This window comes from Dama dama, chromosome 5 (genome assembly GCF_033118175.1).
Source record: "Dama dama isolate Ldn47 chromosome 5, ASM3311817v1, whole genome shotgun sequence".
In the NCBI taxonomy this organism is placed as follows: Eukaryota; Metazoa; Chordata; class Mammalia; order Artiodactyla; family Cervidae; genus Dama; species Dama dama.
The window spans coordinates 21,961,625-21,989,118 of NC_083685.1; the positions used below are offsets into that span (position 1 = coordinate 21,961,625).

The 27,494-nt window shown below is 50.7% G+C and overlaps 1 protein-coding gene across 1 annotated transcript in view; it reads left to right on the plus strand.

Moving 5' to 3' along the window:
* The window catches only part of AACS (acetoacetyl-CoA synthetase), a 52,705-nt gene that overhangs the window by 2,423 nt on the left and 22,788 nt on the right, over positions 1-27,494 (plus strand). The window contains exons 2-8 of the mRNA XM_061142112.1: positions 5,165-5,268; positions 6,688-6,808; positions 8,321-8,434; positions 13,471-13,568; positions 22,385-22,499; positions 22,700-22,781; positions 26,632-26,779. Coding sequence (XP_060998095.1) covers positions 5,165-5,268; positions 6,688-6,808; positions 8,321-8,434; positions 13,471-13,568; positions 22,385-22,499; positions 22,700-22,781; positions 26,632-26,779 — 782 coding nt within the window. The remainder of the gene's footprint in view (positions 1-5,164; positions 5,269-6,687; positions 6,809-8,320; positions 8,435-13,470; positions 13,569-22,384; positions 22,500-22,699; positions 22,782-26,631; positions 26,780-27,494) is intronic.

A 27,494-nucleotide genomic window follows, 5' to 3' on the forward strand; every position in this document is an offset into this window, starting at 1 on the left:
AGTGGGGCTCCTCTCTTGGTCTGGGAGTGCTTTAGACTTTGGTTTTTTTTTCTCTTCCTCCTCTTTTACTCCTGATAGTTAACCCACCCTGCCTTCTCTCCTTTCCACAGGCCTGGCCCTGGACATTTTGGGCTTTGCTTTAGGAGCCAACTCAAATGCTGTCTTCTCTGATTATTCTCTTTGACCACTTTCTTTTCCTCTCTCTCCAATTGCATATAATTTGGACTTTTAACCTGTCTTGCTTTTTCGTTTACTTGTGAGCATGTTTTTTTTTTTTTTGGTCTGTGAGGCATGCGGGATCTTCGTTCCCTGACCAGGGATTGAACCTGTGCCCCCTGCAGTGGGGGTATGGAGTCCTACCCACTGGACCACCAGGGAATCCCCTGTTTGTGAGCCTTTTTATTTGCTTAAAGACAGCACCCTTGAACTTGTGTTGTCTGTGCCATCAGCAGTGGCTGGTGTGTGGCTGGTAGGCAGCACTGAGCAATGCTCTTGTCTGGATGCAGGGAGAGAGCAAGGTATGCGTCCTCACAGGCTGGCTCAGCCCTACTGCAGCCCTGAGATGGGATGAATGGGGGGGCATTCCCCAGCTCCCCCCAGACTACTGTCAGTGGGAGGATTCTATCCTTGTGTTTTGGAGGGGCAGGGCCTCCCTGGAACTATGCAGTCTCTTCCAGGACCAGAACCGTAGGTTGGTTGGCTCTTGTCATGGCTTCCAGCAGAGTTCGTCTGGGAATCCACAGCATGCCCACCTAGACCTTGGGGGCGGCCTGCAGCCCCAGCCGAGCGTATGACACTTGGCCTTGTTTGCAAGGCCCCAGGGGGCATACTACATGTACCAGTTCTCAGTCATTAGGGGAGTGCCACCAGCTTTATGGCACACATTACTTTTTGCTTCTTATACACAGCCATTAAAAATATATATATGTTTATTTGACTGTGCTAGGTCTTTAAGCTGCAGCGCATGGGGTCTTTGATCTGTGTTGCAGCAGGTGGGATCTAGTTCCTTGACCAGTGGTCAAACTCTGCCCCTTGCATTGGGAGCCTGGAGCCTTAGCCACTGGACCACCAGGAAAGTTCTGTTCTGGAGGACTGGGCCAAGCGCCTTTGCATCACAAACTGCAGCTCGTCTCTGCAGGCCAGCGTCTGGGGGAAAACTGGCCAACACAAAGAAGGCTTGGTCTCCATTCTCAAACAGCTCAAGTGTCCTTGTGGGGAGAAGGCTCTCACAAAGGTAGCAGTGCTGAGCGGCGGGTGTAGGGCGTGTGCTGCCCACCTTCTGAGCTCTGGGGCTGTTAGGATGCTGCTAAAGGGGGCTGACAGGACCTTGAGCTGAGATGTGAAAGGTGAAGGCGGGTCAGAATTCTCACAGGTGGGGAGGTGAAGCTGCAGGCGGGGCTTACAAACTCAGATGCCTGCAGGGACCAGGCAGGTGATGAGATATTAGTAACAGTGAATGTTTAGGGAGCCCTTCCTACATGCCAGGCCTCATTTGGGAACTTTACATGGATTAACTAACTTAATCCTCAGTAACCTGGCCAGATCGATGGGGCTTTCATCAAGTTTCCCAGCTGAGAAACTGGAGGCTCAGAGTCTTGGCTGAGGTCTCACAGCTGTGAGCAGTAGGGCTGGAGTCAGTGCCCTGAACTGCAGTATCAGGTTGCTTCTCGAAAGTGTGTGAAGGGCCGAGTGGCCAAGTTGTTACCTGCTTTAGCTGTTTGTCACCATGTTGTGTGACTGCTACCTGTTGCTTCTTTGCGAATCACCCCAGGACTTAGTGATGTAAAATGACAGTAGTTATTTAGTATCTCTCAGTTTCCATGGGCCAGGCTTCTAGGAGGGGCTTAGCTGGACAGTTCTAGCTCTGGGTCTCCCGAGGCTGCATCTATCTGTTCTCATCTGAAGGCTGGACCGAGACTGGCAGCCATACTATTCAGGGGCTGGCTCGCGTGGCAGTGAGTCATTGCTTGTTGTGGGCAGGGGGCCTCCGCTACTTGCCACCTAGCACTGCTTGAGTGTCCTGCCAACGTGGCCACTGGCTTCTTGCAGAGCAGGTGATCATGACAGCAAGAACTGCAGTGTGCTATGATTTTCTGACCCAGCCTCACAAGGCACTCGGTCATTTCTGTAACAGCTGGTTGGTTCTTCAGATCAGCCCAGCTCAGCCGGGGGCAGGGAGGGGACACCTGTTGGCCGGCTCCCACAATCAAGATGCCCTCTCTTCTCGGGAGAAGTCAGAAATTCTGAATTTCATTCAGAAACCCAAATTTAGTATCAGCTGGTTCTGTTTCTTTCTGAGCATTGTGCAGACTGAATGAGATGTGCCCGTGGTTGGTCACCCAGGTGTCTGGATTGCAGCCTCTGAGCCCAGGTTGGGGTGTATGTGTGTGAACAGAAACCCCAGAGTCCCTGCTTTGCTGGAGAGTTGTGGGCAGTGGGAGAATTTGGGCACACACTCCACCTACTTCTCCATGGGTCCTCGTGAAGTTGAGATGCCGTTGTGACTTCTAGCTCCTGGGTTGGCAGGCTGGTTACATTCCTCCACCCTGCTAGATACTGTTGAGAATGCAGTTTGTTATGGGCTCTCAAGGTCTTCAGGGGAGGCTTGTGTTTCAAGCTCCTGCTCCATCTCTTGTGTCAGCCTGGGGAGGTTTTGGTGCCAGAGCTCTTTGCAATTTGTGAGGACCAAGGTGATTAAAAAAAAAAAAGCCTGGGACACAGAGGACCTGCAGGTCCTGTTTGTCTAGTGCAGTTTCCTCCAGGCCTTCCAGAGGCTCTGCTGCCAGAGAAGCGCCCTGGGCCTGGCACTGCCTCCCTTGGCGGAGACCATGGCAGCAGACTCCTGCGAACACGTGCTTGCTCACCCCTGTCTCCTTGTCTGAGCCCACGAGGTGCGGTCAGGAGGCCCGTCATGTGTCACGAGTGATGCTCAGGGTCACATGTTTGGGCCCTCCTTTCTGACAAGCACTGTTGTTAGTGCATTCTCTGCTTTGACTCACGCGGTCCTTGCAGTGACCCCATGATAAGTACCAGTATCTTAAGGAAGATAAGTGGCAGGACTTGCACCTGGATGGTCGGCCCTGAAGCCAGTGTCTGAGCAGCGTGCTCTCTGCCGTTGTCCCCGTGTCACAGGTGAGGATGCTGAGGCTCAGAGAGGTAAAGCAGCCAGCCCAAGGTCGCTATCTAGTAAGTGACAAGAGCTGGGGTTCGAAGCCAGTCATCCAGCCTGGCCCTGGGGGGCAGGTTAACCCTGCGCTGTCATGGGAGGACCCGGGGTCATCTCCAGCCAGTTTCCAGATGACACTCGAGAGAAACAGTCCCAGAGAGACAGCGTGGGCCGCCTGAGCTCCCCAAGCACCATGTTGAGAGTCAGGGCTGGCTCCCAGCTTTCAGATGCACCATCCCTGGTGTCTTTCCCTGTGAGCGTGGTCGACCTGGCCTGTGGCTCCTGGCTTGAGTAGATATAGGGCAGGGCTTGGGGGAGGTTCTCTTGTAGGGTTTGGAAGAGGGGCAGGCATCATTGTTGGGAAACCAGCTTCTCTTTCTTGAACTCAGAACTCTAAGATCCCCCTCTCCCCTCATCACGGCTGTGCTGACTCTTCCCACTTTGTCCCAATCTCTGCTGCCAGAGATGCCCCATGGCTTGGGCTCTTGGCTTCCTCCCTGGTCCTAGCCCCCAGCCCCTGCCGCCCTGGCTCTCAGCGATTGCTCTCTTCCTCTGGCTCCCATGTCCAGCATGACTGAGAACAAATACTGGATGCTGGGACTTCCCTGGTGGTCCAGTGGCTAGGACTGAGCTTCCAATGCAGGGGGCTCAGGTTCGATCCCTGGTCAGGGTACTAGATCCCACATACCATAACTAAGATCCGGTGCAGCGAAAAAAAAAAAAAACTCTTAAAAAGAAAATTACTGGATGCCACATGGAGGAGGGACAGTGCTAAGGGCAGGGATCACTATGTCTCATCCTCTGGATGAACCCCCAGTGAGGATGATGAAATCTGTAGTTGAGTGATGGAATGAGAGAACTTGACCTATTGGTCAGCTTCCTGCTGAACTGTTACCATCCCTGGGGGCACCAGTGGATGAATTTTAAGTCCTGTTGAAAACATACTGAGATTAAAAAGGCCCAATGAGGGGATAGGACTTTCCTGTGGTCCCAGGATTAGAACCTGCTGAGAAGAACGTGCCTCCATTTGTGTAAAAGTGGGAGGCAGAGGGATGTATTTGCTGACACATAAAATCTGCAAAGTCACACCAAAAAAAATCTCTTTCACTGGTTACCTCTGGACCAGAAAAGTTAGAGGGTTTTGGGGGTTAGAGAGAGGGAGGCTTTTTATTTTTTAACCATGTAATCTTTTATTTAATTTGTAATTTTGAATCCTGTGAATGTAGCGCTTACTTAGAAATCAAAATAAGTAAATAATACAAAAAATCCCCATTACGTTGTCTTGGTGTAAAGAGTCATTGGCAAGCTTCCAGTTTTGGACTGAATTTTCAAATCTATTGAACATAGGTTTTCTGAGTTTGTATGGTATAATAATGTGCTAAGTCACTTTAGTCGTGTCTGATTCTTTATGACTCTATGGACTGTAGGTTGCCAGCTTCCTCTGTCCATGGGATTCTCCAGGCAGGAGTACTGGAGTGAGTTGCCATGCCCTCCTCCAGGGAATCTTCCTGACCCAGGGACCGAATGTGCATCTCCAGCATTGGCAGGTGGATTCTTTACCACTAGCACTATGTGGGAAGCCCCTAAGCATTTTATACATGGGCTCATTGAAATCATCATATTTGCCCTGTGAAGCAGGTTATTATTAATCATTTCCATTTTACAGATGGGGAAACAGAGACATAGCACTTACAGAGCTTGCCTGAAGCCTCACAGCTAACAAATGGCCAAGTTGGGATTTGAACCCAGGCCTTCTGGGTCCAGAGTCCATGGTCTCAGGCATGCTGGCTAAGATAAAAACTCAGCTGCCTCATTGCTTTGGTTCCTTTTGGGGACTAGCCTTGGTGGGTTTGCTTCAACAAAGACTAAGGTCCCCTGCTCTCCCAAGATCCTTTCTCATCAGATGCCTTTGAAGCCTTCAGACACATTAACTCCATCTTATCATTGAACTAAGTTTCCTCCCAGGATTTATCTGAGCTGTATGTCTTTATTTTCCAGAAAATTATGATGACCTGTATCATTGGTCAGTTGAGTCGTATTCAGACTTCTGGGCAGAATTCTGGAAATTCAGTGGAATTGTCTTCTCACGCATGTATGATGAGGTAAGTAGAGATTTCGCTTACTCATTCTTTTTGTGGTTATGTTGCAAAATCATTAATTTGGGGGGCTTGTGGTTATGATTCAAAATGAAGTGTTAATCTGGGGGAAGACTAAATCCTGCCTTGTTTTAAATCCTCACAACAGTGGGAAAAAGTCCTTGCTTCAGAGGATTGTTGGGGGATTGTTTTGGGGTTGAGGACCTCATGGGTGCTCTGTGGACTTGGAGCCCCCCCCAGTGAGCATGGATCCCAGGCCCTGTCTTGGCACTCTGAGTGATCCTAAGAGTAGGGCATTGCTTTGTTTTTATTTTATTAAAAATTGTTAGAGTTGTGGTAAAATACACATAACACAAAATTTACCATTTTATCCATTTAAAAGTATACATTCAGTGATGCTACACGCATTCACATAATTGTTTTTTAAACTATCAGTTTTGTTGTCAAACTGGATTTTATTTTATTTTTGGCGGTGCAGCATGTGGCATCTTAGTTCCCTGACCAGGGATCGAACCTGTGCCTCATGCAGAGGAAGCTCAGGGTCTTAACCACTGCACCACCAGGGAAGTCCCTAACCTGGATTTTAAAGGTTTCTTTTTCCCAGATCTTTATCCTCAATAAATATCGAGGGACTAGGAATTCTGTTATTCAAAGTTTCACTTGTTGTGTTGTTTGATTGTGAGGTGAGCCATTCTGAAAGGTTCATCTGTAGGCACTTGGGGAAGAAAACCAAGGTTCCAGCCCCTGAGGATGGAGGCAGGGATCCTGCTTTCTGAAAACTGTGGTGGGAGGGTCAGGTAGGCCCTGCACTTTGACCCCCCTGGTTTCTATGCTCCTGGTTATACCTGGAACACTGGGCAGCTGCTCTATCTGTCTTGTTTACTTTCTCTCATCAACATCTCTCATAAAGTAGGGGCTTAATAATTGTTGACAGAGTAATTTAGTGGGGATGGTGTTTTCCCTTGGATTAATTTTTTTTAACGTTAGTGAGGAATAATTGCTATATATAATTATGTATTTCAAGTGTACATGTGATGACTTTATATATATATATATATATATATATATATATATATATATATATATATATATATGTATACACACACACACACACATACATACATACACACGCGCCTTGTGGAATGATTTCCAAGATAATTGACACAGCCATCGCCTCGCAGTTACTTTTTTTTTCCTGGTGAGAATGCTGAAGATCTCTCAGCAACTGTTAGGTACACAGTACTGCATTCATTTCTGTTTTCAGTTTCCAGCCCTCAGGCCAGGTCAGCGTTCAGTTTGTAAAACGATCTAGCGTCGCTTTGGGCCAGTTGGTTAGCTGGCTTCCTGGGACGCAGAGTCACTTGTACGCATCCTTGGTGTTACCCTCTCGTGCATGTGTGTCTTGGTTTGCTGTTGTCCCTGTAGGTTGTGGACACATCCAAAGGGATTGCCGACGTGCCTGAGTGGTTCAAAGGCAGTCGCCTCAACTATGCAGAAAACCTCCTGCAACACAAAGAGAACGACAGAGTGGCCCTTTACGTCGCACGTGAGTCCCAGCAGCTGCTTGGTTTTCCTCTCTTATTGTGTATTTTTTGTTTTGTTTTAATTTTTTAGCTACACCAGCTGGCCCTAGAGATCTTAGTTCCTGGACCAGGGATCGAACCCTGGCCCTCTGCACTGGAAGCATGGAGTTCTAACCATTGGGCCGCCAGGGAAGTCCCGGTTCTGAAGCATTCGAAATCTGATATCTTATTTCCAAACAGTATTTTGGCACCTTTGGATTTTGTGTGTGTGTGTGTGTGTACACGTGTGTGATGAGAACACAAAATAGTAACTTTACCATCTTAACCATTTTTTGAGTGTCCAATTCAGTGGTGTTAACTATATTCACACTGCCGTGCAGTAGATCTCTGGAACTTTTTCACTGAGACTCTGTACCCACTAAACATTGATTTCCCCTTTTCCTCCCCTAGCCCTTGGAAATTTATATATATTAAAAAAATCACAACCAAATCAAAGAATTCTTCACTTTATAAAAGCATTGCTAATAGTGAAAAAATAAATTTTTTAATGGCAGATTCTGAGTGTGTGTCTCAGAGGTGCCCTTTGCCACAGCCTTTCTTTTCTGTAACTTTTGGTAAATCTGTATCTTGTTTGCATTCTCTGCATCTGTGTAACGTCTCCCAGGCATGTTTTCTAACCTGTATTTGTATAGGTGTGAGTTTCATCCATGTCTGTGACTCAGAATCTCTCTTTTTTGAAAAATTTATTTTGTTTTTTGGTTGTGTGGAGTGTGGGACCTTAGTTCCCTAACCAGGGATCAGACCCAAGCCCCCTGCAGTGGAATCATGGAGCCCTAACCACTGGACCACCAGGGAATTCCCTAGAACCTTTTTTTGTTTTTTTAAATTAAATTTTTTTTTTTTTAACATGTCGTGTTGGTTTCTGCAATACGACAACACGAATCAGCCGTGATTCTACATACATCCCCTTCCTTCCCCGCCTCCCTCCCCTCGCCCCAGCCCATCCCTCCAGGTGATCACAGTGCCGGACTGGCCTCCCTGTGCCACACAGCAGACTTCTCACCAGCTGTCCATCTCACACCTGACAGTGTATGTATGTTGATGCTACCTTCTCCACTCGCCTCACTCTCTCGCTTCCCCACTGTGTCCACAAGTCCATTCTCTACATCTGCATCTGCTTTCCTTCCCTGCCAGTAGGTTCATCAGTATCATTTTTCTAGATTCCATATATATATATTAATATAGCATATTTGTTTTTCTGACTTATTTCACAATGTATAACAGGCTTTAGGTTCATCCACCTCACTGGAACTGACTCAAATTTGTTCTTTTTTATGGCAGAGTACTATTTCATTGTGTATATGTACCACATCTTCTTTATACGTTCATGAGTCGATGGACATCTAGTTTGCCTCCATGTCCTGGCTATTGTAAACGGAGCTGCTATGCACATTGGGGTACATGTGTCTTTTTCGAAGATCAGAGCTCTCTTTTTAGGACAGTCCATGGATGACCTGTCCCTTTCCTCTTCCCAGGAGAAGGCAAGGAGGAGATCGTGAAGGTGACTTTTGAAGAGTTGCGGCAACAGGTTGCTTTGTTTGCAGCAGCGATGAGGAAGATGGGTGTGAGAAGAGGAGACCGGGTCGTTGGTGGGTATTTCTGGCTCCTGTCACCATGGGAACAGGGGAGTAGCTGGGAAGAAATGCAGTGGAGTTGGGTCAGGTTGTTCATGGCCTTATATATACGTGTGCTGCACAAACTAGACCAGGAAGGACCATCATTGAAAGTATGGCCTGGCGGGAATGAGCTGGGCTGTGAGGGTCCTCGGCTCCCAGCCCTAGCGTGAGTGTGTCTTCATGCTGAGTGGGAGCTAGTGTTCACAGCTGTGTATTTTTTTTTAATGAAACATGGTCCTTTAAAAAAAAATTTTTTTTAATTTATTTATGTGACTGTGCCCACTCTTAGTTGCGACGCACAGGCTCTTTAATTGTGGCATATAAACTCTTAGTTGTGGCACATGGAATCTAGTTCCCTAACCAGGGATTGAACCTGGGCCCCCTGCTTTGGGAGCACTGAGTCTTAGCCACTGGACTGCCAGGGAGGTTCCAAAACGTAGTCCTTAAACGAAACACAAGCCAGAGAGTTCATCGGTTGCATGCATGCTCAGTCATGTCTGACTCTCTGCAACCCCATGAGCTATAGCCCACCAGGCTCCTCTGTCCATGGGATTTTCCAGGCAAAAATATTGGAGTGGGTTGCCATTTCCTTCTCTAGGGGATCTTCCTGACTCAGGGATCGAACCTGAGTCTCCTGTGTCTCCTGCATTGGCAGTTGGGTTCTTTACCACTGACTCTTCCAAGGCCGGAAAAAGCTGGCTGCTACATTTTCTGGGTCTGCCCACCTCCAATGTGATGCTTTATGGAGGAATTTCGGAGGGTATTTTCCATGCTGTGATTTCCGCTGCTTGTGTTGACATGACTGTAGACTGATCCCGAAAACCCAGCAGAGGGAGTTTTATCAGTGGAGACTCACCTGATTCAGTCCTCCACCACGTAGATGTCAGGGATGGTGCCGCCAACCTGCTCGTTTCCCAGATGAAAAACCAAGGTCCAGGGGAGAAAATTCACTAATTCATTTTTTTTAAATGTGGAAGGAATGTCATTATCAAAAACTGGGTGTTGATTTAAATGAGAGGGCTTCCCAGGTGATGCTAGCAGTAAAGAACTTGTCTACCATTGTAGGAGATGCAAGAGAGTTGGGCTTAATCCCTGGGAGGAGGAAACAGCAACCCACTCCAGTATTCTTGCCCAGAGAATCCCATGTACAGAGGGGCCTGGAGGGCTATAGTCCATTAGGGTTGCAAAGAGTCAGACACAACTGAAGCGACTTAGCATGCAGACAGCTTCAGTTCACAAGGTTGTTAACATAAAGTACGTGAAAATACTTGGCCTCTGGAGATTATTTTAAACAAGGAGTTACTTTCATTTATTTATTTTTTTGGGCCATGCTGCTTGTGGGTTCTTAGATCCCTGACCAGGTCTTGAACTTGGACCCTCAGCAGCGAAAGAGCAGAGTCCTAACCACTAGACTGCCATGGAATTCCCCGAGTTACTTAATACTGAGGCATGAAATTTCATGGCCAGGACACCTCATCACAGCTCTGTTAAACAATTGACTGTAACTGGCGCTACAGCATAGGAGCAGGGCCCCTGGGCCCCAGCTTCCCCATGCCAGGCTGGTGGCCACCCTGTCCCTGGGGATCCCCACCAGGGTTTCCTCACTCAGCATGGCTTCTCCCACGTAGTCCTTCCTGGTGAGAATTTGTTTAGCAGCTTCGAGGGTACCAGTCTCCCTGGAGTCAGGTGGCTTGCTTTCTGTATTTGGAGCTGCCTTTGGGCCTGTGGGTTTGAACGAGAAATTCCTCCTCCCTGGGACCTCGAGTTTCTTCATCTTTAAACAGGGCAGCAGAGAGGCTGACCTGACTGGTTGTACAGATTGTCTCGTGGGTGGAGAAGTCAGGTGTGCCTTCTCAGTCCTGCCCATCCTCCAGCATCCCGGGTGGGGCCAGTAATGAGGAGGTGTCCAGGGACAATTTCTGGTCCACAGCCAGCTGGGGCTCTGTGTGCTTTTTGCTGTGATGCTGGGGGTCATCGTTTAAGTTGTTCCTTCCAGGATCAGACATCAGATCTCATTCTTCAACCAAAAGAGAGAGCTTCTCTGTCCTCTGGCCACACGGCTTTGCTCAAGGTACCAACCCCCGTGGCACCGAGGGTGTCGGTCCCCTGCTCAGAAGCTGACTAGCTCCTGCTGCCCCGGAGGGGCAGGTCTTCACAGGCCTTGCATTCTTGCTTCCTTCCCTGCGTCCTCACACCCTCGTCTTTCCTCAGTCCCTCCCTGACTGCCGTCCTCCTAAGTGTCCAGCAGATCCTTTGTGGGGAGCCAGCCTCCTCCCACTGGCCTGTAACTCTACCCGCAAACAGTGTCTCTCAGGGAAGCCCCCTGGTTGCCCCCGTTGGACCCTCCAGAGTCACTCAGGGAACTTCCTGGGTTGCCCCCATTGGACCCTCTGTCGGCATCTCATCCTCTGTCTTCAGAGAATGTGTCATTGGTATTTGATTGGCCAAACAGCTTGCAGAAAAACCCAAGTGAACTTTTTAGCCAACCCAAGTAATTTTCTGTTTGGTTTTTGTGATTATTTGATCACTGGTCTCCTCTGGCTCTAAAGTCCACGAGGCCTGGGGGTCCAGCTGTGAGGCTGCCCTCCCCGCCCCCAGGGGTCGTGGGACCAGGACCACAGGCCAGGGCATCAGCAGGAGAAGCTGCCGGGCATGTTGGTATAACCGTTACCCATCCCCCCTCTCCCGGGGCCTCACTGAAAGTTGGCGCTCAGGTGTGTGTTTGCGGAGAGAGTGGCCTTACCCTGGGGTAAGCCATGTGAAAGGGCTGGACCCTGAGACTCCTTCTTGGATGATGGAGCCGGGCGTGGAGCGAGTGCTCACTAAGTGTTAGCTGACTGGAAAGGAATCTATAGGAAGGGCCATGACTCCCACGTTGCTGCCTGTCTCAGCCCTGGCTGGAATGTTTCCGTGTAGATCCAAGGATTCGCCCTGGTTCACTGAGGTCTCTGCTCAGGGGCCGGCCCTGCCGTCCTGTGCAGAAATCCATTGCCACTCTCTCTTCACCTCACTTTATTTACATTTGTTGCCTTACTGGCTCCCTGAAGTCACAGGATTACTTGTGTGTGTGTGTGTGTGTGTGTGTGCATGTGTCTGTCTGTCTGTCCTCCAGGACTAGAGGACGAGGCTTTGTCTTCTGTTCATGCCCCACCTCAGTCCGTGGGGGGCCTGGCACACAGTAGGTGTAGAACGAATATTTATTGAGTGATGGCCGTGTGAGAGTACTGGGTCAGAGCAGGCATTTTTGTGGTTGAAACCACAATATCTTGGGTTTTCTGTGGTCCAATTTAATCTGCCTAGAAAAGGAACTCAAGAGGTTCTTCTACCCTCCAGTAATTCTTCTCCCCTCCAATTTTTATTTTAAAAAATTTCCGTTTGAAGCAAATACTTCTGAGAAGGAGAAACAGAAAACAGGGTATACGGGGGCACCTCTTGGCCATGCTTTTTTGGGGGACGCCTGCTCCCGTGCTCTTAGCTCCTCAGCATCACGCTGGTGCTGGGTGACCGACCCCCGCTTCTTAGTGTCACAGCTCGAGCACTGATTTGACCTGATGACAGTTACTAGGACTGAGGACTGTGCTTCCCAGAAGCAAGTGTGAGGAACCCAGTGCAGAGGGGCTTGAATGGAGAGATGCTTGGAGAGCTTTGAGGATGTAGTTAGAGCTGCTCACGACTCTTCCTCATCTGGGAATTGGGCATCTCCTGGCCGTGTGTCAAAGCCAGCAGGGTCACACAGCCTCCCTGAGTGGTGAGTCTCGCCCTGCCTCAGGCAATGGCATGGTGGAGACACTTCAGTTGCATTCATAGCCAACTCTTTCCTCAGCAGCAGATGTCTGTCAACGGGCCTGCCATGTGCCAGGGCTGGGTGGAGCCTGGCTGCTGAGTGAGTGATGTAGGACCTGTGTCCCTGGGACACCCAGCCTGGGGCTTGCGGTGAACCCATAGAAACGAAGTACCCACCACTGTTGTCAAATAGGCAGTTCAGAGCTGCAGGAGGAGAAGCAGGAGGAGAGCTGTCCAGGGCACCTGGGGTGCTGAAGCAGAAAGGGTTTTTGTGTAACCAGGGAGCAGTGCTTGGGGGAGGCTCTGGCCCTTCTGCCCCTGGGTGCCTCATGCACAGACCCTTTCCTCAAGCATTTAAGGCAATCTGTTTAATCAGTCATAGTCTCTTTGGCAATAAAGGTTCTCTGCCTCTATTACTGTAGAAGCCCAGCCTCCTGCTTGAAGATGGGCCTGAGCCCCTTTCAGGCTTGTATACGTCTCTGCTCTGTCTTCATTCCCCTACAGCCTCTCCTCCCCTCCCTCCATCCAAACATCCACCCACTGGCCTACCAGAGGGCTTTGATCTGCAGGGTGTGACAGACGGCATTTGGTAAAGCAGAGCAAGACAGTCAAAGTCCCAGCCCTCACAAGAGAACCAGTTATAAGTTGCCAGTTATGATTTTCCTTAGGTGATTATTATGGTAAATCTGGTGAGGGAGAAACATGGCATGCTTTGCGAGTGACTAGTCAGGGCACCTGAGTTCATGGAGTGCCCTTAGAGAAGGCTTCCCTGCGGGAGTTTCATTTGCATTCAGTGCTGAAGGATGAGTGTGAGCCCAGTAGGGAAGGCTGGTGTGGGTGGGAGTGTCTTGACAGCTCATGCAGCCTGTGCAAAGGCCCTGAGGCAGCAGGAGCTTCAAACAACTGAAGAACTGAAGGCAGGCTATTGTGACTGAGTCCAGAGTGGGTGCTAGAGTGGAGGGAGAAGAGGCCAGACTGTATCTTGTGGGGGTCACTGATTGGAGTGGGTTGGTGGGGTGATGACAGGAAGCGGTCAGGCTGGCAGCAGGTGATTGCGGCATCTGAGCAGGAGCTGTCCAGGTGGGTGGAGTGGGCCTGGCCCTACTCTGTGAGCTGTTCACAGCCAGCCCCTCTCTCCACTCCTACCCTGGCTCTAGGAGGTGCTTTTGGAAGTCTTCTGCATCCTCACACCCTGACCAAACGTCCTCCCTGTGTCCTCTCCACAGGCTACTTGCCCAACAGTGCGCACGCCGTAGAGGCCATGCTGGCGGCTGCGAGCATTGGGGCCATCTGGAGTTCCACGTCCCCAGACTTTGGCGTGAATGTGAGTCGGGGTCCCCTCAAGTGCCCTGGGTGTGCTGCCCCTGCAGGGGATCATTCCCTGTGATTTCTGCCTGATGTCTTGGGTCAGGATGTGGGCAGCTGCAGGGTGGGACCAGCAAGATGGGGAGGAAAACGGCTTCACTGTGACCTCACGTCTCCCCAGCCAGTGACATGTGATCCATGGGAGAGAAGGAGCTGAATATTTTTTTTAATTAATTAATTAACTTACTTTTGGCCGCGCTGGGTCTTCATTGCTGCTCTTGCGCTTTCTCTAGTTGTTGCGAGCAGGGGCTACTACTCTGTTGGCAGTGCACAGGTTTCTTATTGCAATAGCTTCTTTTGCTGCAGAGTAGGGGCTCTAGGCTGTGTGGGCTCAATAGTTGAGGTGCATGAGCTAAGTTGCTCCGCAGCATGAGGGGTGTTCCTGGACCAGGGATCGAACCTGTGACCCCTGCGTTAGCAGATGGAGTCTTAACCACTGTTCCATCGGTAGAGTCCAGAGCCAGATCTTCTCTTAAGTCTACAAGCAAATGATTCTTCCTTCCTTTCTTTACTATTCCTCACGTCCAGCCATGTGTATTGGCTACATTAGTGTGTGTTACATGTGATGGGCAGTGTTCTGAGCATCCAGTAAGAAGTGCCCGACCGCTGCTCTGGTGACTTCATGCCCACATGAAGTTTATCCTCTGCAGGATATTTATCCTCTGCAGACTGTTTTCCAGATTTGCTCACAGAAGTTCCTCCAAGGCCTCCAACATTGCCATTTCTGATCTCTTACTTTTTAAAAAGTATTTTTAAAATTATTTATTTGTGTTTGACTGCGCCGGGTCTTCGTTGCCACGTGCGGGCTTTCTCTAGTTGCAGTGAGTGGGGGCTACTCTTGGTTGCTGTGAGCAGGCTTCTCATTTCGGTGGCTCCTCTTGTGGAGCATGGGCTGTAGGTGCGCAGGCGCAATAGTTGCGGCGCACGGGCTTTGTTGGTCTGTGGGGTGGGGGATTTTCACAGACCAGGGAGCAAATCGGTGTCCCCCGCATTACAAGGTGGATTCTTAACCACTGGACCACCAGAGAAGCCCTCATCTCTTACTTTGGGCCTGAGCTTTGCACCCTATGTGGGAGCGGGTTGAGCATTTTTATTCCCTTAAACCTGGAGGGTACCCGGGACCAAGGTGGGCACCAGCTGTAGAGTGACCCAGGCAGGGGCAGGAAGCTGAGCCCCACACGGGGAAGGAAGGAACAGTCGAGCAGGACTTCCTGGGACTCTCCACTTCCCGATCAGGGACCTCTCCTGGTTGCAGAGCCACGAGGACAGTCCCCTGTTAGGGGACATGGTGGGCATCTTCCCAGACTGTTCTTCTTTTGCCCTGGGCGTGGCCCCAGCTCTGAGCATCTGTCAGAGCCGCCCAGGGGCTAAGGGCTGGCCTGGCTTTGCGGGCTGTACATCCCTAGGCGAGTTGTTTATCCTCATGTGTGAGGCAGGGGCAGTGGAAAGAGAGAGTCTCATGAAACAAGTGTAGACCGTGTGGGCCCATGACTGGTGTGGGAGGGTTGATACACTTGGACGATAGATGCAGTGATGGCACTTTTCCAGCCTTGCTCTGTGACCCATGTGCCTGGTCCATGGGCCAGGCATTTTGGGTGTGAGCTTGACACCAATGTCTGTCCTGAGGCTTGCTCTTCTGGAAAAGATTTCACGGTATTTCTTATTTTCCCCTGCACCACGCAGAGGAGGGACAGATATGCCTCTGTAATATGGAGGCCTGGAGCAGTGAAGTGATTGGCCGAGGCCAGTCCTTGCCCCATGGGGTGAGGACCGAGCCCTGCTGAGTTCAAGGAGAGGGTGGTCATCCTGGCCCTCATCACTGGTGGCCGTGATTGTGCCTCCTGGGGCTTTGCTGGGCCTCTGCCAGATCGCCTTCCTCAAGGACCGACTTGAGATTAAAGCTCCGGGGTGACTTCTCGATCCCCAAGGCCCTCTGTGGGGCCATGTGAGCTTGGGACCGGGCCATCCTTGTGGGAGCCAGTCCCTAGGCACTCTTGTCCTTGAATCCTTTAGCAGCCCTCGAGCTGTGTTGTCCGGAAGTGGTGAAGGTGCCTCAGGGTTGGAGAAGGCATGTGGCATGGAGATTACCAGCAGGCAGGCTCCTGCCTGGGTTTGAATCGGGCTCTGCTGCTTCCAGGCTCCCATTCCTGGGGACACACTGCAGGGGGCTTGTGAGGACAGCAGCAGTGACGCCCATCTAGGATTGGGACAGCGCTTGACCCATCCCCAAGCTTAGTAAATGTCAGATGTTCCTGATGTGGGGTCTGGTTCCTGGACCAGGGATTGAACCCAGGCCCCCTGCATTGTGAGCGCAGGGTCCTAGGCACTGGACCTTCAGGGAAGTCCGGAGGGGTGGGTGTTTCTGAGTGAATTGGAACTTCTAAGCAGTTGTAAAGATGTTGGCAGAGCTCTCTGTGGCAGGAGGATGTGGCTGTGACCTTCTAGAGCCTGATTGACGCTTGTGCCTGAGGGCGTCACAAGCTTCAGAGAGTAGAGGTCCTGAGTTGGCCTCTGGTGGCAGGTCTGAGCTGCCAGGTGCAGGGCGGGGCGGCATTAGGGGACAGGGCACCTCCCACTTGCTTGTAGCATCAGCAGCTGGCCCTGACCCTGTGCCTGTTCTCACGAGCCTGTCCTGTGCGGAATGTCACCACCACAGGCCACTGCGGCCGACTCTGGTCTGAGGTCCTGTAGTGTAGAGGACGCAGCCCGTGGGTACCGCTGGAGGGCGTCCCAGGCATTTCTTCCCTGGGTTGAGGCTGGTTTGGGTTTTCTGATGTGGCGGCTGTTGTCGGAAGTGCGTGCGCACTAGATGGCAGCGTGGCTCTGCTCTGACCTTGACCTTCAGCACATTTGATTCAGGGAAATCTTTGCCACGCGACAGCCTGAGTCTGGGGAGAGCCCTCCGTTCCATTAGAAAATGATAGGGCCAGACATCTTTCTACTAAGATGCTTCACTTTGCCCTGAGTTCTGGGAGGTGGTCCTCATTTTGCTGAGCCCCTGGTGTAGAGCCAGAGGCAGACAGTCATGCGCACAGTCTTCGGGAGTGAGTGTTGAGCAGCTGACAGTTCATGTATCAGCTTGGTGACCTCAGGGCCCCCCGGCTGCTGGTACTGCCTGTCAGCTCCCAAGGGTGAGCCCTGTGTCCGGGAAGCCCTGGTCCAAGTAACCTGGGCCACAGCACTTGCTCATGTGGGCATCGATACCCGTAGGCTTCCCCTGGTGGCTCAGACGGTAAAGAATCCGCCTGTAATGTGGGAGACCTGGGTTCGATCCCTGGCTGGGTTGGGACGATCCCCTGGAGGAGGGTGTGGAGACCCACTCCAGTATTCTTGCCTGGAGAATCCCCATGGACAGAGGATCCTGGTGGGCTACAGTCCATGGGGTTGCAAAGAGTCAGACATGACTGAGCAACTAAACACAGCAAGGACCTGGTAGAAAGCAGGACCCCAGGGCCTCAGGTATCTTCTCTGTTTTCTTCCAGTAGCTAAAACCTGCAGGAAAGCACTGCGAGTTAATGATGAGATGGGGCCTGGGGTGGGAGAGGGGAGTCCTGTGGGCCTGCGACGGTCCTCTTCAGTGGTGTGCAAATCTACTTAAAAAAGAGGCTCCTGGGGACTTCCCTGGTGGTCCAGTGGCTAAGACTGTGCTCCTAGTGCAGAGGGCCCGGGTTTGATCTCTGGGCAGGGAACTAGACCCCACGTGCTGCAACTAAAGAGCCTGCATGCCTTAACTAAGACCCGGTGCAGCCAAATAAATAAACAAAAAAGAGGCTACTGTTCTCAATTTCTGGCATCACCATTTTTAGATGGTCCTCCAGTTTCAGTAAAGGGTCCGTTTCTGAAATTTGCAGTGAAGTACAAATGTTTTTCCTACTTTGACTCATTTTCTGTTGCAGATCACTGAAAATCCCTATAATAAAGGGAAAATTGCCATTCTCTTGCAATTCCTTATTTTAACTTTTTTTTTGTGACGGGGTTACATCGTTAGTGACTATGAAGTAGGTTCTAATCCTGTGGCACACGCGTGGGGGATAGTTATTGGGCAGTTTACAGGTATGGGGGCAGGGTCTCCATACATGTGGACTCACCTGCCCACGGATGAATCCTCCTCGCCTAGCCAGGCTGGTGATGACAGGACCCCCTCTGTTGCCAGACCATGTGCCTGTCTGCATGGGCTGTTCTGGGGCAGGGTGGGGATTCAGTGTTTGCTCGAGGATGCTGGGGGCCATCTCTCACTTCCCTTGACACCCCTTGGGTCTGGTCTGCCCTACCCCTGCCCGTCACCTCACCCTTCCTCCCATCCCTTCCACTTCTCCCACCCTCTTTGCTTGGATAACCGCCCCTCCCCCCGCCCCCCCACTGCAGTGGACTCAGGGACATCTCCAGGTGGGTGGGGTGCTTGTTCTTCAGGTCCCCAATCTTCCAGCCTCACCAAGACCTCCAGGTCCTGTGTGTGTTGACATTTGGTTTTTCCTTTGTGTCACTGTTTACCTTTGAATGGGTGGCTTTTTCAGAGATGCTGGGGTAGCTCAACCTTTGATATCCACACATCCGAGAGCCAGGCCAGTAGCTTGCAGCGCTCCCTCTTACAGAATGCTTTCAGGTTGCTGCATGTGTGTGTGTGTGTGTACCTGTGCACACATGTACGTACGTGAACATCAATAGAGCTGTTCCCACTCTGGGTGGCTGTCATGTGATCCAGCACTGGCCTGGCTGTTGGTTACAGCGCTGGGTTGGTTGCTAAGCACCGTATTGGGTCAGCTGCATGATCACAGGTGTGTTCGTTTCATTGTAACATGAGAGCAGTCAGGAATGAGCAGCCCTCTCCTGGATCGGAATGGACCAACAGCTGGTTTCTGATGCTCAGAGATCCCAGCTCGACCCACCAGGAACCCCACCACCATGTCGTGGGGTCTCTGAGTCTTTCCACGGTGCCCAGTTCTGACCTCTGGTTCTGAAACACTTGTTGTCTTTGCTGTCTGCTCTTTCTCCCTGTGACCAAGGGTCACTTCCGTGATGTCTGAGCCCCAAGTCACTGCTCTCTGGTCCTTCTGCCTGTGTGGGCTAGTCCACCAGAAGCATGCTAGGTGTCATGTAGAAATTTCTGCCGCCTTCCAGGGCTCCTGTCTGACCCCATCCTGCTCCTCCCTGGCCCCAGACTTTCTGGAAGTTCTTTCCCTTCCCTGGGCTGGCTCCCCCTTCCCTGGGCTCTTCTCGTGGCACCCTCGGCTCAGAACTGCCGCTCCGCTTCCACCTGACTGTGAAGCCTGCTCGCCTGATGCCCCTGAGCGGAGGTGCTCTCTGGAGGCTTCCTGGGATGCTCTGGCCATGGTTCTTGCTTCCTCCTCCTGATTCAGTCTGTGGGGACCCCAGCCCTGGCTCTTTTCTGCTGCCCGGTCGCTTTCCTGTCCTGAGGGTCAGTCTTTCCTTAGTAGAGGCAGTGACGTGGTTAAGAGCACCAGCCCCTGTGGCAGATGGAGCAGCCTGCAACCCCAGCTCTGCCGCTGGTAGGTTGTGAAGCTTTGGGCAAATGATGCTGTTCCTGCCTCAGCAAGAATGTGGAGCTGATCACAGCCCCAGCCCGCTGCTGGGGACATGAAGTCAGATGCGTGAGTGCCTGCCACCAGCTGGAAAGGTGGATGTTGAACGCTCAGTACATGTAGATGTTTTCATAGGCAAAAATTTTCTTCCCAGCCTAAGTGAGGACTGTCCTCCCGTCTTAAAACCCTGGGGTCCAGGAATACTGTTTATTTTGCTGTGTGGAGCTTGCTATTGTTTTCTGTCTCTCTCCCTCTTTTTCTTTTTTTCCACGCCCTGCTTGGCATGTGGGATCTTACTTCCCGACCAGGGATTGAATCCCCGGCAGTAGAAGTGCAGGGTCTTAACCACTGGACCACCAGGGAAGTGCCGCTCTGTGGAGTTTGTACGTGGCCACCTTGCCTAACCCAGTTCTCTTGGTTCTCCTGGTGGTTCTCAAGGGCTTTTTCAACATAGCCATTTCTATTGTCTGCTGCGTGGCTCCTTTCTACCAGCTCCCGGCTCCTGGCTTGGCTGAAACTCCAGGACACCGTGGCAGTCTGGGCACGGAAGCTGGTTTCTGCTTTTTGCCAGGATGTTTTTTTTTTTTAGCCATGCTGTGGCATTCTAAATCTTAGTTCCCAACCAGGGATCGACCCTGGGCCCCCTGCAGTGGAAGTACGGAGTCCTAACCACTGGACTGCCTGGGATGATGTCCCACCAGGACTCTCTTCCATCAGGAGTGACGTATTTGCCATAGACTTCTGTGAGACACTGTTTATCAGTGAGGAAGTATCCAGCTTAGTAAAGCTTTGTGTGAGGAAAGCAAAAGCTTTTAAGATAATCATAAGCTTTCCCCCCCTTTAATCTGTTAGTGTGGTAAATTACATTGGTTGGCAGTCTCTTTTTCTGTTTGCTTGTTCTCTGTCATTTTCTGTCTTCTGAAATGGTTTATATGAAAGGAATGTTCTAGTGCTGGAGGATGTGGTGACACTTGCGTGCAGTTCTGTCCTTCCCTGGGGTCTGTGTTAAGAGGTAGACCTGTGACTGCTTTTTCTCTAGGTGTTCTACTGCTTCTTAGATCATTTTTGATAAATTTATGTCTTCTTGGGGAATCATCCTCTTCATCTGGCTTTTGGCAATTTGTTAACAACACTGAACATAGTGCTTGGTCATTGATTAATCTTTCTGTAGAAAAGTGTGATTTCTGACTTTGGATGATGATATACCTCGGTCTATCCATCTGTAGTATGGGGATAATAATGCTGTGTCAGAGCACTGAGTGAGTGAATATTAATGAGGTGCCCAGAACAGTGTCTGATATGTAATAAGTACTGTGTGTTAGCTAGAAATATTATCTGTCTTCTCGATTACATTTGTCAAGAGGCTTATTTTATTGATCTTCTTGGAAAAAAGATTTTGGTTTTATTGATCAAATCCATCACTAACTTTTCCTTATGACTTTATTCCTTCCATTCTTCTATCTTTTTGTTTTCCTGGCTACCTAAACCATGAGTGTAGTTCACTGAAACCAATTGGAAATTAGAAACAGCAACATTTAATTGCTTTGCTACTTTTCCCCCAGATAGACTGTATGTTCCAAGGACAAGGAACTCTGATTGCGTGGCACTGTGTCTTGAAAATGGATGACATTGAAAGTAGAATCTCAGTTCTTCACTCTTTAGCCCAGAGAGTCACAAATTTTATCATGCATTAGAATCACCTGAGGGGCTTGTGAAAGCCCAGATTGCCAGGCCACCTCAACACTGTTGTCACCAAGACCATTCCTAGGGGCTCTGGCTTCCCCTTATCTTACGCACGTGCTTTGCTGACTCCTGGGGAACTCTGAAAAGCAGCGCCTGGGCCACTCCAGGCCAGTTAATTAGTTACCCGGTGAGTTTAATTAGTCGTCCTGCCACAGGTGGCCTGTATCCTGCAGCCAGGGTGGAGACCCTATCCATCAGATCCTCACACAGAGGTTCTGACATCCCTGACATCCCTGGAGTAACCCCAGGCATTGACCTTGAGCTGCTACATTGGGCTTACATGCCAGGGATCAGGTGTGCTGGTCCAGGAGTCCGGAGTCCGGTGATGTCTTCCCAGATGCTGTTTTTGTGATGAAGATGGCTGTGCCGTAGTCTGAATTTGTCAGGCTGGAGGGGGAGCCGGAGGGGAGACTGTGAGAGCCTGTGCCTGTCACCCTCAGGGCTGCATGCAGGTTGTATTGCTGTGTCTCGAGGCTACACCTGTCAGTTTTGTGTGTGCATGAGAGGTGTGCCTTCTCTCAGTGAGAAGGATGTGCTTGAGGGGGATGGTGATTCCGTGTGTGGTGTAAGCGGACTGCTAGGGGTGGAGAGCCTGCTTTTTCAAATGGGCTGGTTTATGAGTGTACATGTTTATGGTTTTATCCATTTGCTTGGCAAAAAGTGTCATTTGGAGGATTCAGGTACCTCTGTCATTGAAGATCAAAGGAGAACCAAACTGTGGGACCGCTTTGCATACAGAGCTTCCTTTTGGGGAGGTGAGCCTTCCCTTACATACACCAGAGGAGCCGTGTTGGAAGGTTCTTTCTGTAAAGTGGGGAACCATTGTGGTGGTGCAAACACTATGTTGTTTTCCCATTTGATAGACTCAGTGTGTGTCTGTGAGTCCATCTGGTGTTCTTTGCATTAATGCTTTCTGTGAAGTGATGATCCTGTCTCGTGTGCGTGTCTGGTTTGCTTGGCTGTCTTTCTTGGCCTCCAGGTGATGGGAATGCAGGGATATGGCTGGCGTGGTGGTCATGCTCCCTTTTCTTTCCCTGAAGATACAGCGGTCCCATGGGCTGCTGGGAGATTTTGCCTTTTGGATGAGCAATAATGTTTCCTTGAGCATTAATGGTGTTTCTTTTTGCACGGGTGGGGTGGGGTAGGGTTTATGTTCTGCAGACTCAGTAGTTTGCAACGGGTGGTCTTAGCTGCCCCGGGGCAAGTGGGATCTTAGGTCATCAGTTTGGTTCAGTTCAGTCGCAGAGTCATGTCTGACTCTTTGCGACCCCATGGACTGCAGCACGCCAGGCCTCCATGTCCTTCACCAACTCCTGGAGTATATTCAAGCTCATGTCCATTGAGTCGGTGTTGCCATCCAACCACCTCATCCTCTGTCATCCCCTTCTCATAACAAGGGATCATATTCGTGTCTCCTGCATCAGAGGGCGGATTCTTAACCCTGGGACCTCCAGGGAAGTTGTGCAACAATGGCTCTCTCCTTCCACCCCAGGGTGTTCTGGACCGGTTTTCTCAGATCCAGCCGAAGCTCATCTTCTCCGTGGAGGCCGTAGTGTACAATGGCAAAGAGCACAACCACATGGACAAGTTGCAGCGGGTCGTTAAGGGTGCGTGGGCTGGTGTGGGGGGCGGGGTGCAGGGGCAAGAGTCCTACCCCAGGGCTCCCAAGAGTCCCTGGGAGCTGTGAGCTACAAAAATGGAGCAGTCCCAGCCCTAGGTTGTTTACATTTCATCAAAAAAGAGAAAGATCAGCGACTAAGTTTGTCGGGGTCTATAAGCTTGTGTGTTCTTCTCCCCCTGCTTTTAGGACTACCAGACCTGAAAAAAGTGGTACTGATTCCTTACATCTCCTCCAGAGAGAAGATAGACATCTCCAAGATTCCAAATAGGTGAGCCAGCCACACGCTGATCACTAATTCCACATGGAACAGTCACGGCCCCACCGGGCAGCAGGTTCTGTGACTCTTTCCAGTTGGAGGGGGAGCATCTTGGAGATGCAGGGTATCTTTGTTAAAAATTGTCATTCCATAGGGACTTCTCTGGTGGGGTTAAGAATCCACCCCGCAGTGCTGGGGACTCGGGTTCAAGCCCTGATCTGGGAACTAAGACCCCATATGCTGCAAAGCAACTAAGCCCGCGAGCCAGAACTAGAGAGTCCGTGCACCACAAGGAAAGATCCCTAGTGCTGCAACTGCGACCTGGTGCAGCCAAAAAAAAATCATCATTCTGTAGATGGGCACCGGGGGCCAGAGGGAGTCCCTCGGGGCCACATGGTGACGTAGTGGCAGAACTGAGTCTGTCCCAGACATCCTCACTTTTCCTGTCTCTTGTCCCTCGGAAGTGGTGGTGGGCTTGGATGGGTCCAGGCCATTTGGCCACAGCAGTTCTGAATAGTGTCTAAAGTGTATCCTCACGTGCATATGTGTGTGGATGTGTGTATGTGTTTACACACACGTGTGCACTTTTGTGTGTATGTACATGGTGTCTATGCATGTATATGTGTATGCGTGTGTGTGTATATATATATGCATATGTACAAAGGAAAGCTGGTGTTGGTGTTAGTCACTCAGTTGTGTCTGACTCTTTGGAACCCCATGGACCCCGCCAGGCTCCTCTGTGCATGGGATTCTCAGGCAAGAATACTGGAATGGGTTGCCATTCACATGCTTAATACATATTTTTTCATTTTAGAACCTGTTTTTTGTCCCCCTTGTTAACGGCATCTTCCTTTCCTCTTCTGACATTCATAAGCTAAGAGACTTCAGGCCTTGAGCACTGAATAGAATGGTGAGCACCTTAATTCTGAATAGGCATCAATAAAATGGATTATGATTTGCTCCAAGTAGAGGTTCTTCCTGAAAGTCTTATTGTCCACCTTTCATCTCTCTTAAAGAGATCACTGAAGAGAGGTAGGTTTTTTTGGGACACGCTTCTTGGCTTGTGGGATCTTAGTGCCGGGTCAGGGATCTAACCTGTGCCCCCTGCAGTAAAAGTGCAGAGTCTTAACCTCTGGACTGCCAGGAAAGTCCCAAGGAGAGACTTCTGAGATCAGACGTGTTTACCTGCGCAGATAAACCTATCCGTTTAGCCTTGTGTCTGGGCTGTGGGCAAGAGTCTCTGAGCAGCATCAGAGCCACAGGTGGGGTTCCTGTGTGTGCTGTGTGCAGTGAGTGAGGGGGTGTGGAGGCCTTGCTCTTAGGTGGACATGGCTGAGCGGGTCTATCCAGGCACCTCCTGGGGCATGAGCAGGATAAAGCTCGTGTGCTTTCCCCAAGTTTACAGTCAAGCTCGGGGGTAAGGCCTATCTGCAGGAAGGCTGAGCTGTGACCACTGATCCCAGTAGACACAGCCATGCTTGCTGAGTCAGGGGACAGGCAGTGCCCAGGGAGTGAGACATGAGCACAGTTGCTTCTTTGTGAGACCTGGGGGAGGCGACACCTGAAGTGGCCTTGAGAGGTGGCGCAGATCGGGGGGCAGCTGCAGGTACCAGGATTCCAGAGGCTAAAAGGAGCTGCAGCAAAGTCTCCCTGAAGGCTGTGGCCTCCAGCCAGACGGCTCTGGGTCATATGTCAGCTGTGCGGCCCTGGACCAGTGATCAACCTTGCTGTGTCTGGGTTCCCCCATCTGTAAAGTAGGGATAATAGAACTTTCCTCTCAGGCTTAGCAGTGTGCACGAAGTTAGCTGTCAGTAATGTTGTCTGTCATTATGAGCAGGTGGCAGCCCAGGCTGGAGTGAGCTGTGTCCTCTGGAGCACCCGGGTCAGGACGTGTAGGTCCCTAACAGGCCAGTCGGTGGCGTGGGCTTGTCCCCGAGACTGTGGGAACCCAGCCGACCTTGATAAATTACACCCAACCTTAGTTCCCTTTTAAAAAATTTATTTATTTTTAACTGAAGGATAATTGCTTTACAATATTGTGTTGGTTTCTGTTATATATCAATATGAATCAGCCATAGATATGTCCCCTCCTTCTTAAACCTCCCTCCCACCTCCCTCCCCCTCCTTGGTTTTATTGATGGAGTCGTAATGCCCAGAGGCCAGGAGGAACACATGATGGTTTGCTGGCCCTACAACGGCCCGGCTTTCATTTTTCTGTATGTGTTTATCGGTGATTGGTGTAAAATGAGAGCATCCAGGAGAATTAACATCCACCACTTCATTTAGCTCCAGACAATGCGGAGAGCCCTCCCTCCCCACCGGTCCACCCTGGAAATCAGGCCCCGTTGCTTTCCAGCTTTCAATTGCTGGGTGCCATAGATAAACTGAAAGCATGTCTGTGCCTGTGTGCAGAGACCTGTAACGGGACTGCCCTTTTGGCTTTTCATTTTTAGAAGAAACAACAAAAGTCATCACTATTTACTGTGATTTATAGACTAGTGGAAAGAAGAGGTTTTTCTCTGTGTGAAGCATCTGATTAGATCGGGCCCTTTATATAAATGGGATTCGGATGGGAGGTGGGGCCTTTCATTGGCTGGAGGGTTCCACAGTGAATAATTTTCCTGACACTATGGAGAGGACTCTGCTTATTTACTGCTCAGAATTGAATTATTTGGGGTCCCCTTTTCAAATGGCTGCGCCTCCCCCAGGAGGCAGGCTCATCTTTAATGGTGCTTTCCCATGCGAGCCAGCACAGTTCTTCACTCGAGTGTGCATGCGTTTGAAAATATTTCAGAGTAATCATCGTTGGCAGTTTGTTGCCAGCCAAGTTGAACTGAGTTCTCCCCTTTCCTTGAAAGCAAGTTCCATTTGTCAAAACGGTAGCTTTGTTTGTTTTCTTCTCTCTCCCCTCTCTCCCTTCTACACCAGTGGAGTAACAGGGCTGGGGTTCAGGGATTGATTTTTCCTGCTGATCTCAAAAGAGAGAAATCACCTGTCTCCCAGCGTGGCTTTGTGGCTTCCTCTGTCCTGAGCAGAAGCTCAGAAAACAGCCCCTGCAGTGGCCCTTGATCACACGCAGTGAGGCTTTGCGTCAGCTTTGGGGGCACAGTTGAGGGCAGGCTGTTTAGGCCAGAGCCGACAGCTGGGCTGAATGTTACTTGTTCCTGGACAGATGTTTGCATCTGGCCATTGTAAACCTCAGGATATAGGGGGTCAGTGAGAATAGGATCACTGTCTGGCAGGATTCCTGTCATAGAAACTCTCGTGTGGGACCTTGATCCCACATTCTTGCTGTGACCTTTACAAGTCAGAAGAGATCTCTAAACCTGTCACCTCCTCCCCTCCCTTCTCCTAGGGGCTGGGGAGATGGGGGTGGGGGGGGAGGAAGGATTCAGGCCCACTTGGCTCTCACTTCCCCTTGGGGGACCTGGGGAACAAGGCATTTGCTAATCAGATGGTGAGTAGCGAATGGGAGGCGCCTGAGTTCTGAGGACTCCAGCATCAGTTCAGAGCCCCCCCTCTGCAGAATTTGCACATAAACAGCCGGCGTGTTAATTGCAAGCGGTCCCCCTCCGCTGTGTTTAATATTAAAGCACTTAGACTCTCGGGAGAAAAGCCCTTGGTCCCTGTCAGTGGCACCAGTAAAGCAAAAATTTCACTCCATTTTCCTTCAGTTAGCGTAGTCCGTGAGCCCTGACTCTCCCTTCCCTCACAAAAGCTTTCAGACAGGTGGGTCCCAGAGTCCAGGCTGTCACCCAGGTAGACATGGAGGGGAACGAATGGGAGGACTCAGCAGATTGCCCCCTACCCCGCAATGTTCTAGAACCTTCACTGTTGTTCTCCTGTGCCTTTCTGCCCACAGTGTGTTCCTGGAGGATTTCCTGGCCACCGGGCAAGGCGACCAAGCCCCGCAGCTGGAGTTCGAGCAGCTGCCCTTCAGCCACCCGCTCTTCATCATGTTTTCGTCGGGCACAACGGGAGCACCCAAGTGCATGGTGCACTCTGCCGGGGTAGGTCTGCTCGGGGACTCCCTGCTGGTGAAGGTGGCACCCCATCCCCGCTTTCCTGGTGGGATGCCACACGGAGATCCATCGTCAAGCAAGACGAGGGAGGCATGCTGGCCTTGCTGCTGTGACCCCATCACCGCGGGGTCAGGGGTTCTGCAGCACCACCCTGGTCCCTCTGCACACAGTGATCCCTGAGGGGATCGTGAGCCCAGGGGATGGGTCTTGCCACATTTTAGACAGAAGGAAACAGGATAGATGAGAACAAGAAATAGCACATAATAGGTCTTAGGAGGGGATGGTGTGGTTTCCCCAAACTGTCATGTAGGTGCAGGTGTGGATGGGCAGGTGCAGGGCAGCATCGCAAAACTTCTGTCTGACGGTGGACTGGGGTCAAAAAGTTTGAAAGGCACTGACTGGGTTGTTATCAAATCCAAGCTCAATCTGCTCACTGCATAACAGTCCAGTAATTGGGAGATGAGACGGTGAAGCACGGAATAGCAACTTCATTCAGAGAGCCAGGCATCCGAGCGGGCTAGGACTGTAGAGCACCGTGTTATCAGGGTCTGGAGGGCAGTTTCTTTGATAGAACAGAAGGGGAAGGAGATGAGGAAGTAAAGTAAAAATTAGGCTGAAAATCTTGCAAAATATCTCCTGACTTAGCCAGTTTCGGGAAAGGGATGTGTTAATTTCTTCTTTCCTGCAGCCATTCCCAGGTGGA